Here is a 13235-nt window from a genome sequence, read left to right as displayed (position 1 = left end):
GGGCGAGGAGCAGAGCACCGTGAGCGGCGGCGGGCCCCAAGACGCGGGGGACCCCGCTGGAGGTGCCACGGGACGTCCCGAGCCTCCGAGGCCGCGAGGGGACAGCGCTGGGTCTCCCGGGCCGCACGCTGCCTCCGCGGAGCCGAGCGACTCGCGCTGCGTGGACACGAGCTCCCGGGAGCCCGCGAGGAGCTGGGGAGCCCCGGGCTGGACGAAGAGCCAAGAACCTGGGCATCCCGCGGGACTGGCACTCACCGGACCCCTCAACCCCCAAACTTTGCAACAGCAGCTGGAAGAGGAGGAGAAAGCTGGGGACCGAAAGGAGGGAGGGGATGAACAGCAGAAGGCGCCCCCCGGAGAGGAGCCGGAGCCCAGGACCCGTGTCGGGGCCCGCGAAGGACTGGTCCTGGATGTGCTGGGTCAGTGGCGCTCGCCCCCCGCTAAGAGACAAGTCTTCTGCTCCGTCTACTGCCTGGAGAACGACCTGCCTCAGCGCCCCACAGCGGAGCAGCCCTCGCCGCCCGCGTCGCCACCTCGGGCTCCTCCAGTGACGGACCCTCCCAGCACCCCCTCCTCCTTTCCTAGCCCCCGGCTCCCCCTCCCAACGGACCCCCTGTCTCCCGATGGCGGCAGCATCGAGCTGGAGTTCTACCTGGCGCCAGAACCGTTCTCCGTGCCCAGCCTGCTTGGAGCTCCACCCTACTCTGGCTTGGGTGGGGTAGGGGATCCCTATGCGCCCCTCATGGTGCTGATGTGCCGGGTGTGCCTGGAAGACAAGCCCATCAAGCCCTTGCCCTGCTGCAAGAAAGCCGTGTGCGAGGAGTGCCTCAAAGTCTACCTGAGCTCCCAGGTAACTTCACCCCCTCTGCCCCCTCCTCTGTGCCCCATTCAGCATGCCTAATCACTGGCCAGGAAGTCCAGCTAGCCAGTTCCCTGCTCACAGGAAGAGGAGCTGAGACACCCTTACCGAGGACCTCTATCAGTTTCTCACATCTCAGTTGTAATGTTATTTAAGTGTGTTTTGTCGTCACTGGTTAACTTGACTGGAATTTACCTCTGCTCTGAGTTTCAGGCTTTGGTTGGCAACCGCAGAAGAAACAGGGTACAGAGAATTGCCTTCATTTTTTTTCTTTTACTAGATTGCGAGTGAGAGCTTGCTCAAACAGGAGGGCTGTGATAGTGCCTCATAGGCCTGGTATCCCAGAAACTAACAAATAGTGGGCATAAAATAAGTATAGATTGAGTTGGTGAAGAGGAAGGTTGGAATTAACATTTCCTGTCCATGACACCTGACTTTTTAAAATTTTGCTCCATTTATATATTCCAGAAGAGTATAATTCATTTATTCCTTGGCCCTTTCCCACTTTTCACTTTTCTTTTTCCACAGTAATGTTGAAGTATTTTTCCTCACTAAAGTTTTATGCCAGCACAGTACTTTATTTCTTTAAGAAGGAGCAAAACAGAAAGAGCGAAGCAAAGCTAAGAGATTGAACAAAACAAGCACTGGTGAAACTTTCTTCTTCATCTTCTTATTTGAAGGCTTGTTTTTTTCTTGGAAAGCTTAAGAGTGCAACAGACCAGCTTTCCTTCACTGATGCCCTGAATGCTTTCTTCCAGCAGTTTTCAGTCTGTTATGTTTCTGCCGGTGTTTTGCACAATTCAGAATGACCTTTGATCCCATGTCTGATTGTCCTAGGCCTATTCATCTTTCAAAACCCTGGCTGTTCAGGTGCCAGCTTTTCTGTGAAGCCTTACCTCACCCTCTAGGCCACTGCTTAAACACTTTTAAAATACGTCTGCATGTTTATATGTACTGGTGTTGTTACTTATGTGTCTGTCTTGCTAGATTGTATGGACAACATTTTATAGTCCCTGTACCTGGTAGTTTCATGTGGAGTCCCTTTCCTGTAATAGTGTTTAATAACATTGGCAGAAGCAAACTGAACAGGGTTCCAAAGAGTGAGATTCCTTTATGTTTTGTGGCTAATCCATGCTTGTGTCTACACTGAAAATGTGTACTGTGCCCAACTGAAAACGCAAAAGGAAATTTAGACAGAGCTGAATGTTACACAAACAGTAACTTGGCCAAGACAGTTGAGATTATCCAGATGCCTGTAAGAGATTATGATGTTTCTTTCATGCTTTATCCACAAACAGATATTTAAAACAGGAGGAATGTCTGCTGCTCATTGTGGTAGTTTCTATGACATCATCATCAAACAGATATTGATACCATCCATGGGTAAAGCCATGTGGTGGGATTCAGATATTCCCAAAACATGGGCCCTGCCCCAGGGAAGTCACTGAGAGCAGATGTGTACACAACAATACAAGGTAGCATATAATGAGACATAAACAGAGTAACAATACCAGGTAGCATTTAATGTTAAAAGCTGAATACAAATACAGTGAGTTTACAAGTTCAAGGGGGATGGTCATTGGGGGTTTGGGTACTCTGCATTGCAGTTCGATTTCCTTAACATGGGCCCTCTCCCCAAAGCAAATTTTTTTTTTAACTTCTGTGAGTTACTTTTAGGAAGTCAATATTTTTGATCTGTTGTGGAGAAAAGAAATGGGGAATGGGAGGGTGGAAAAGTGAGTGAAGTACTACTGCAATATCCAACACTAAAAACTCCTCCGAAGCTACATAGTCTCTGAAGGTTGTCTGTAGTGTTTATGACAGTTCAGTTCGTATGTTCCTGACCTTCTTTCAAAGTGTTTGACAGAACTTTCAATAAAGAAAAATATACTTTATTTAAAATAATAAACAACAACAGAAAGATGAGTCATATGGGCCAGACATGCTTCCACCTCGGGGCTTTTGCACTTGTTCCTTGTGTCTGTAACATCTCTGATGCCATTCCCTTTGCTCATTTACTCCTCCCCCTTTTCTCTTCTAGGGCTGTATGCAACTATCACCCTTAAGGCCTTTACTAACCACCCTTTTTAACGTTGAACCTCACCTCACACTCCCAATGTCCTTTCCTGCTTTTATTTTCTCCATAGCACTAACACACACAATCTTACACTTCAGTAATTAATTTCCATGAAGATAAGAGTTTTCATATGATTTGTTCACTACTGTATCTTTAGCACCTAGAACGTCATCTCACATATAACAGACACTCAACTAATAGTTATTGAATTTATGAAGAGATGAGCGACAAAGAAAAGATGAGATGAGCGCCAGAAACCACGGCTGGGAAGTGGTGTTCTGCTTGGCACAAAATTCTACTCCGAGCTTCCTGATGTTTAAAACAAAAGACGAAGACTTAAAGCAGACAAAATTAATAGGTTTGCTAAGTTTGTCTTTAAACAGAATTAAAGAGTTTTTAGACAAACTTTTAGCTTATGCAGAAATGGCTCTTTTTCAATTGGATAAAAATGTGAGCTTGTGGTTATAGTATTTCTGATCTGTGTTAATTACAAGGTCCCTTCTAATCAAAGGGTCTCTGTTTCTGTATCACTTATCCTCTCTGTGCCTTAATTTCCTCATCAGTGAAATGGAATCGCAGACCATGATCTGTAATGGCACACTATTTCTAAAGCAAAACAACATCAAACTGCAGAGTTGTTTTGTTTGCCTTACTGAACTGGATCAAAAGGGCATAGTGAGTGCTTTCTTTCTCATTTTATAAAGTTTCTTGGGTTTGACAGAAACAAATTTGTCAAGTCTGAACTTGCAGGGCTCTTAAGACCTTTTAAAATAAAATGATATATTTGAAATTAAGTTATTAGTGACTTTCTCCACCAGTTTTTGAATCTGTGCCAAGTGCATTATTTAACATCACTTAAGAAAATAAAGCAGAGTCCCTATTAGGTATTTTATATAAACATCAAAAATCCATACTAAATGTGAGTTGGACTATTGCCTGGTTAAATTAACTTTCTCCTGAAAGGAGAATGCTGAGTTCTTTGAAAGAAGGTACAAATATGGATGTGGAAGATAGGAACATGGAGTTTTAGATGATAAGTCTTATTTCCATTAGTTCCGTGGACTAAATATGTAGTAAAGGTTGATGAGCAGATGTAGTCATTATTTCAGTACAGATGTTAACAGATTAGGCAGTGACTTAAATACCACCATACTGTCATTTAAAAATAATAGTTTTAATTTTAAAAACGTAATTCTCCAGTTATTCCTGTGATTGAGGCTGCGGGGAACTTTTCTTAGTGGAATGATTTTACAGTACAATAGGTACCATCCAGTTACCATGGTGAAGGGTTGAACTTGATAAATTATAATCTTTGGTACTACATAGGTGTTGACTTAGAGGCCCTAGAGCACCATGAAAGAGGTAATGGGAGTTATTGGTTTATATTGCCTGGGTACATGAATCTTTGGCATATAAAATTTAGAAGTGCATTTCCCAGTGACCTACGTATGCATGTATGGTGAAAGCACAGAGTCCCAAGGATATTGCAGTCTCCTACTAGTCACTAAGCCATTACAAATGTTGACCTTCTCAGTTGGTTTGGCCTTTACCCGTATTTTCCTAGGAGGAAAGGTTATTGCCTTCTTTGTTTCATAGAATGATATTGCACTCATTTCAGAAGTTCTCAACAAATATCTATCTTTTATGATTTTGATTTTAGACAATAAAATCTGTTATATGAAGTATTACTATTTAGTGCTTTTAGATAAAGAGGGAATTGGGCATGCTAAGGGCTTTCTAAAGGTGACAGCTGTCATCACGCTGCTTCAAAGTGGTTGAGATTGGCAGATGCATATAAGTTGGAATGTATACACCTGTCAAATGAGTATTAATAGAGACATGCAGCACATTTCTCTTACAGATTGTGAACAAAGCAGCTGCTAGATGGTAATGTCCTAAAATGACTGTCTATTATGATCACCCTAGAATCAGTAACCTAGGGGTGAAAGCTTATGTATCCTATTATTAAACTCTGAGTCATCTAGACCTTTATGGGTAAAAGTGTAACCTACTTTTTTCCTTAAACCTTAAAGCAACCTACATATTTTTAGAAACTGTCGCATTCACTGTGGAGTTTGAATGCAGCCATCTTCACACAGGTGAATTTACAGTTCCTGCCATTCCAGGTGTGATTTTGGTAGTCTGAAAATGTGAAGAATAATATGAGACTGAAATCTGTTAAACCACTCTACAAATTTTAAAAGTGAAAAGTAAGGCATATGTGAGCTTATTCTTTTGTCTACAGAATGTGTGTATGTGTGTGTGTGTGTGTGTGTGTGTGTGTGTGTATTTGGGGAGGTGTGGTAACATTTGCTTTCACACCTTACTGACTCATGCCCTTATTTTCCTCTTCTGTCTCTTTAATAATTTCTTTCTCTTTAATAATTTATTTCCTTTTTTCTCTTACTGTTCAAAATCTGATTTGAACTGGCATTTGATTTCTGTAGAGGAAACCCCTATTGAGGGTTGCGCTCTGGGCCAGCAGGACCTGGTTATGGGCTGCCTAGGTGTCTCCCTTCTCTTGCAGCTATCTGGACGTGAATGAGGCAACATAGAGAAACCCTGCATTGCACTCCACTGCCTAAGAGATCTCAAATAACATGATTAGTACTACTTACCTAAGGCAGCAACTCAGACCTTTAGAGTGGTGATATTTTTGACTCATAGAGTAGAGCTCAGCTTTCTCTTTACTCCTCATACAAGAGACAAAAAGAGGATAATATTAAAACTTGAGCTCCCAGCTTTTTATTAAGTGTTTGTGATAGCCAGTGTGGACATACCTGAGTGATGAGTCTTATAATTAACTTATTCATTTATTAGTGTCCCACTTATGCACATAACGAATATTTATTGGGTACCTTTACGCCAAGTACCATGAGATAATCTAAAAATGTACTTAATGTCCCCAAGGAGCCATCTTAAAACCTTGTTGGCAGTATTTCTTCTCAGCTTTAGCTGATGGCATAAATAAGCTTTCCTTTAAGTTCCCAGAGAGTTGTGGGTCTCTTTTTCCCTTCTGTTTCCTTTCTGGGAGGATTTTATTAAACCAGTTCTGGAACACCAGCTAACCTTTTAGTAATAAATACCTTACAATCCCTCCTGTTATATTTAATCTAAAGTAATAAAGCCATCCATTACTTATTTCTCAATATATATATTTCTTAGATCTCTTTTTAATTGTTGGAAATAAGAGTATTAGTAAATATCTTGCTCCTTTCAAAATATTTATTTCCTTTACTTAAAACACAATTTTATTAATTTTGTTTTGGATCATTCATGATAATATGGTAAACCTTTAAAGTTATAATACTTTTTTTTGAAAAAAGTTGGTTTTTTAGATTCAAAATCACTTTGTCAGAGGGTTTCATATGGTAAACTAAATGAACCTCTCTAATCAAGTTGTGTGTCTAAATTAAAAATTCAGTGTCTGGAGGAAAATAATTTCTAGAATATGGCATCCTCTTTTAATTTTACCAGTACTATTTGCCCTATCAATTCGGGGGTAATTAACACTTGAGTTTTAAGTTTTGACAAATAATAAGAACAATCCTTTGTTGGACATTTGTATTCTAAACATTTTTATACATATTATTTAATTTTAATTCACTTACATCTTAAATACCTACTACTTACCAGGCACTGTTGTAGGCACTGTTGTAGACACTGTTGTAGGATATAGAGAACAAAAACAGATAAAGCCCCTGGCTTCATGGAGTTTATATGTTAGGTTGGTTGGGGGTGAGGGGAGACTGACAATAAAATAAGTAAATTATATAATAAGGGCTGTGGAGAAGGAGAAAGGAAGGGTGATAAAAAATATTGGTGAGGGCAGTTTTTATATATTTATAGTGTTGGGGGAGTTATCAGGGATGGCTTATTTTACAAGGGGACTTTTGAGCATAGATCTTCATGATGGCAGTGAGGAAGTGAAGCACAAGGATATCTAAGGGAATAGCAAGTATAAAGTTCCAGAGACAGGAGCATGCTTGGGGATGTTCCAGGAATGGCAAACAGATCTATGTGGCTGAAGCATAGGGAATGAGGTGAAGAGCGATAAGGAAACAACAGGAGAAGTGAGGAAAGCCAGGCAGATAGAGTTTTAAGGCCACAGAGAATTTGCATTTCCTTTGAGTGAGATGGGAAGCTAAGGTATAAGAATGGTTTGAGCTAACCAGATAGGACTTCGCCTTTAAAAGAGATTAGTCTGGCTCTTTGTGAAGAATATACTACTGTGGGAGGCAAGAACGTCAGCAAAGACATCAGTTAGAAGACTATGGCAATCATCCAGAGGAGAGATGATATTGTTCAGACTAGGATGATAGAGGCAAATATGGATTGAACTGGTTGAATTTTGAATATATCCTGAAGATAGAGCTGACAGAATTATGATGGTTGGATGTGGGATGAGAGAAAAAGAGTCAAGGATGACTCAGCTTTTGCACTCAAGTGATTAGAAGAATGGGGATACCATTTAATAAGACGAGGAATACTATAGGTGGACTTAGGTTTAGGGAGAATCGAGAGTTCATGCTCAGTTTGAAAAGCTGTTTAGCCATTCATGAAGGGATGTTAAGTAGGCACTTGGTGTCTGGCATTCAGAAGAGAGAACTAAACAGAATACACAAATTTGAACGTTTTTGCCATATAGGTGATATTTAAAGCCGTAAGACTAGATGAGGTCACCTGGGGAGGGATAGTAGGTAGAAAAGGATAATCAAGGATTAAATTTGGGCATACCAGTGTTCACAAATATGGAGCTTGGGACATATGAAAGAACCAGCAAAGAATCTGAAAGGAAAGTGGGCCAGTTAGGCCAGAAGATAATCAAGATAGTGTGGTTACCCAGAATCCAAACAAAGATGATGTTTTAAAAAGGAAGAAGTAATTAATCATCTTTGTCTAATGCTTCTGATAGTTTCAGCAGAGTAAGGATTGAAATTTACCATTAGATTTCCCAACAAGGAAATTATTCGTAACTATGACCAGTGCTGTTTTCATTGGCACTGATCGGGTTTGGCTTTGTGATTAAAGTCGGTTCAAGAAAACAGGAACAGCTCTATTTCTGTGCTGTAGGTAGTAGTATGTTATATGAGGAAACTCAAGGTTATAGAGAATAAATAACTTGTCCCATAGCTGGGAAATGACAAAGGTGGAATTTCAATTCAGATCCATTTGGCTCTAAAACCCATGACATTTTTACAGACTTTAAGTTTGTTATTATATTTATACGTTAAATATATTTTTCCTTTAAGTTTATATCTGTGTTATACAAAATCATAAGTCTTCCAGTCCAAGAAGAGGAAACTTAATTACATGTTTTGAGGAAGTGGAAGGCTCTCACCCAAATTTAGATCCAGAGAAAGATTTCTACCAAACAGCCTCATTTTCATGTAAAGAAGTCAAGAGAAAATAACTTTAGAAAAGCTATGATTTGACTTGCTGTTAAGTTTTAATGGCAGCGTACTTTCCTGTTTTCTTCCTAACTCTGGCCATTCCTTTTGTTTCCATTTGAGCTTTCTTATTTTACCATCTCTTAATATAGGTGTCTGTGTGGTCCCATCCTTAACCCTCTCTCTTCTCATGTTGTATACTATTAAGTGGGACCATCTCATCCACTCCCATGGTTTCAAGAAACACCTATATGCTATTGATTTCCAAATCTTGATCTCTCTTCTCACCTTTAGTACCATATAGCTATCTCTCTCTTCAACATTTCCACTTGCATGTCCTACCCAAAGACACTGTAAACATCTCAGAACAAAATTTCCCTTTCATACTCTTCTTTCCCACACCCCTAAAGCCTTGCTCTCCCTTGGGAGTTTGCAGTTTCTATCAGTTATACCTGAGTCAGAAACTTGGCTGTCATCATTGAGTTCTCCTGCCACATTGAATCAATCACCAAGTCCTTTCAATTCTAAAAAATATTTCTTCTTTACTTTTCTTCATCTCTACTGGCATTTCCCTTGCTCAGGCCTCCACCATTTCTTTCCTGGTTTTCAACTACAGCTTCCTTCTTGGTTCCACTGCTCCAACCTGTTCTCTAGACTACAGCCAGATGGTTCTCCATAAGATGCAAGACTGGTCTTGACATTTCCTTTCAATATTTGCCTCTTGCTTTTGGAATAGGATCTAAACATGGTTTACATGTATCTGAGTGAGCTGACTCCTGTTTACCACTCCTAACTTTGTTTCTAATCAAGCAGCCCCCTAAAACCTAAAGCCATATTAAACTTTTTGTTCCTCGAGCACTCTGTGACTCTCTTAATTATGAGCCTTTGATTTAGTGACATGAGGTTATGTCTTAGGGGGGATGCACTTGTTTTCCTTTCTCTCAACTCTGGTTGGCCTCTTTCACACTTACCCATTCTTCTAGGGTCAGCTTAGACATTTCTTCCTTTGAGAATTCTTCTTGACCCCTTATATCTGGATTAAGCATTCTTCCTATACTCTTTCACTACTCTTTATACTCACTGTAAAATTCTTATTTCACTATATTTAAATTGTTTTCTGCTTTATGCTCAAATTTTTTTTTTTTTTTGCTGTTTAATTTCTTAGCTTTTGGCACATTGTAGGCATGAAATGAGTATTTGTGTAGCAAACTTATTTATTTAGACCATAAGCTGGAGGCTGGTGTTGTCAGTGTATAAATTATTGAACTAGATAGCTAAAATGATGTTTAAAATGAAAATCTCAACATTTCATTATTTCTCTTACAAACCTGTAAGACCTTCCATCGCTCTATATAAAGATCCTAGTTCATAACACTGCTGATGAAGTTTGGCCTTCGCTCTCCTCTTCAGTCCATAATGTTTATGCTTTTAGAGTCCTTTTTACTCTGCTGTCATTGTAGTTTATCTCCTTTTAGAATTATATGTTTGTGTGATGATTTGATGTTTGATTGATTATCTGTTCCCCAACTATTCTTTGAGCTGCTTTTGTAGCTAGCACTTATTATAGAGCCTAGAATAGAGTAGGTTGCTCAATAAATATTTCTTAGACTGAGTAAATGATTGAAAGTAAATTATAATATGTTTAGGTTGGTAGAAAAAGTAAGGTAGATCTTCGAACCTGAATTTTTGATGTCTTATTACACAGTGTATTTAAATTTTTAATGCAATGGAATGGTATGGCCTGAGACTTTATCCTGGCATCCCATTTATCACTGAGGTGCTTTTTAAATTATAAAAACTATTTTGGTTACTGTATCTCCTGCTTAACAAATTCCTTCAGAACCTAGGGGCTTAAGACAACCATTTTATTTTGATCATAACATGTGGGTCAGGAATTTGGGAAGGGCTCAGCTGGTCAGTTCACACTTGGGGTTTCTCATGGAGTTGTAGTCAAATGTCAGCTCACTCACTTGGCTGGCAGCTGATGCTGGCTGTTGTCAAGATGCTCAGCTTTGTCTGTCTACAGTAGTGCCTACATGTGGCCTTGCCAGCACGGTAGTCACAGGGCAGCAGACTTCTTACATGAAGCCTGGCTTCCTCCAGGTCCAGAGTCTAAAGGGACCCAGGCGGAGGTTGCGTAATATTTTCTGTCCTAACTTTGAAAGTCACTCAGCGTCACTTGGGCAAAACAGTCCTAAGCTGGTATAGATTCAAAGGGAAGGGACTTAGACCCCAACTTTTTTTGTGTGAAAGTGTCAAAGAATTGGGGCCATATTTTTAAACTACCACACTACTTCAGACAAAAATCAAAGATGATGTAAATTTGGGTAGTAAAGCTTTTGAACTTCGATTTCAATTTATTTTTTTTCTAAATATTTTTTGTCTTGTCAATCATTAATTAAATATTTCCAACTCATATCATTATTTGATTAATGTACTTCAGTGTTGTGTTTTTTGTGCTTTATTGTTGAATAATTTAATAATAAAGCTTCATTTAATTTTAAGTAATGCTTACATAAAAGTCATTCTCTTTTAAAATGAATTATTTAAAATAATTTCTTTGTAACTGAACTATCTCAAGGTCGTAGTCTGCTTCTAATTATTCTGATGATTAACATGACCTAAATTATTCTATATAGCATAATTTTCTTTCAACTATATCAAAATTTTAGCTTCATTAGTGGTTAAAATATTACTTGAAAAAGTTGAGTACCTTTCTGAATAAAAAGAGATGCCATAACATATATTTTTGTAGTCCAGACATATTCTATACAGAAATAATATATCTAATGATACCTTAGAATGAACTACCCTACTTATCTTCGTTTAGTTGGCCCGCTGTTGGATTTTTGTTGTTTCTGGTATTCTAGTTAATTCTGGGTGATTTTATCATTTGGTTAGGTCCTCTCAAATAGGTAATCATTTAATTTCCAGAAGCATAATCATTTAAATTTCCTGGTTGAGAGTCTGTGCACCCTGAAACTGACTGGGTCTATCGCTTTTATGATGTGTTCCTCCCCCTTCCGCAGCTCAGGTAACTAAATTCTGGCCTTATTCATTCATGTGAATGACTAATCCCTTTTTAAATCTTCCTAAGCTATTTGCCTCAATAATACTCTCCACTGTAAGATTCAGAGGCTAATTGTAGGCTACCTAGCAAATTACTTCCTTTTTTTGTGGTGTTGATTCTTGCCTTATTTCCTCCCATGACTATTGGCCATACTCAGTATTCCTGAAGTTCATTAGCTCCGAGTTGTATGTGGCAAGTTAAATCACTGCAGCCTTTTCCTCTAGCCACTTAACAATTTAAAAGAGCAGGTAAAATAAAACAATTAATTGCTCACAATATTTCACTAGAATTTCATTTCCTTTGATAATTCCATTTTTTTCTCTCACATTTACAGTTTCGTTTATTATTAGATAATGTCTATGTAGAGATGTTGAGTCAAATCAGAAGTGACTTTGATATGGCCTGTTCTTAGTGTACCTTTTTATGTGAACATAGGACCTTGGTGGGGAAAATAATTTTTTTTCTATAGCTCTGTAGAGAGGAGGGAGTTTTTATTCTCCTGCCAAATATGCCCTTGGTGAGAAATACCAGGTGAATCCCAAGTATAGTCATTTCTAGATAAATTAATGGATTTCAGATGTAGCTTGAATCAACCAAAAAATTCATATTCCTTGGGTTTACCTTTTTTTGTTATTAGTCTTTATTATGTTACTTTGTAAGTCACTGAGGCTTCACTCCTAAGATGAAGGTAGAGCTTAGGAATGCTTGGAAAGACAATATTTGAAATTATAGTAATTTTTTTCCCCAACGATTTTTTTTTTTTTTAGTTTTCAGGATTTCTGAAAAAATACTGTTTGTTCAAATATGCTTTTCTTTTTAAAAATCTCTATAAACTTTAAAAACTTCAAAATAGTTTTTTTTATCATGTTACATATCACCCAAATGAATTGCTTTAGAGAGTTTTTAAATCATTTGTTTAAAAATTTAGTAATTTCTGATTAGCTGCAAGAATAGTTGTAAATTTGGGAAGATAGAAATTTACTAGCTGAATCTCATTAACAGTTTTTGAATAGTTGGTAGATGAGACACTAAAGTAAGTATGATAACTTAATAAGCACAGGTAATAATGCCCTTTTTTTTGCATTTCTGTGTCTATGTTAGGTGTTTTTTTGTTATAACAGTCATTCAAACAATGTATCAAAATAATTTGAACATGGACCTTAGAAGCTCAGTACCACTAAGAAGATTTTTAAAAATAAGGAAGCCAGTTCTAACACGTTGCTTTCATAATTATTAATAACTTTATTAATGACCATAAAAGGTTTTATGTCATTAATAAAATTAAGATATTTTTAAAAATCACAACCTTTTAGATTATTTTGTTCTAATATTCTTTGGCTTGTTATAATCTACATGGAATCTGCTTGGTTTGCTCAAGATGCTAATGAGATCAAGGTCAGCAGTCAGTCTCCTAAGGCTGGTTAATGACATGCTGATCTGTGGCCATAAACAACCCTTAACCTTATACAGTCATAAAGTGTCTGCTTCTGATCATATGACTGTAGCTGAGACAAGATGGAAGAATTACTATTAATCCTATCACCACTTCTTGAAGAGCAAAATGAAGCACATTTCTAATAGATAATCAGTTGAGTTGTAGAGATATTTACATAGAGAAATCTTTTCCAGTGGCCAAGACTTTTCTTTCACTTTGGGCAAGCTCTAGAATATCTGTTCTGTGGTATAGTAAGTCCTTAATTAATGGCTGTTGATAGGTTCTATGACTTTAAGGGAAATGACATAACAAAACCAGTTTTATAATGGGCTAATTGATACAAACAAAAGTTTAGTTCCTGTGACATCTCATTAATGTTATAAGGAAATGATGCTGAATGAAAC

At 38.2% G+C, this 13235-nt stretch overlaps 1 protein-coding gene across 1 annotated transcript in view; it reads left to right on the top strand.

The window, feature by feature from the left end:
• Nucleotide 1: 1 nt before the first annotated feature.
• The window catches only part of RNF217 (ring finger protein 217), a gene marked incomplete at its 5' end in the record, with an annotated part of 96957 nt that continues 83723 nt past the window's right edge, over nt 2–13235 (top strand). Inside the window, one exon of the mRNA XM_023529839.1 lies at nt 2–850. Within this exon, the coding sequence (XP_023385607.1) occupies nt 2–850 (849 nt within the window). The remainder of the gene's footprint in view (nt 851–13235) is intronic.

Source organism: Pteropus vampyrus, unplaced genomic scaffold, assembly GCF_000151845.1.
Source record: "Pteropus vampyrus isolate Shadow unplaced genomic scaffold, Pvam_2.0 Scaffold43, whole genome shotgun sequence".
Taxonomy (NCBI): Eukaryota; Metazoa; Chordata; class Mammalia; order Chiroptera; family Pteropodidae; genus Pteropus; species Pteropus vampyrus.
This window is presented reverse-complemented; position numbering and strand designations above follow the sequence as displayed.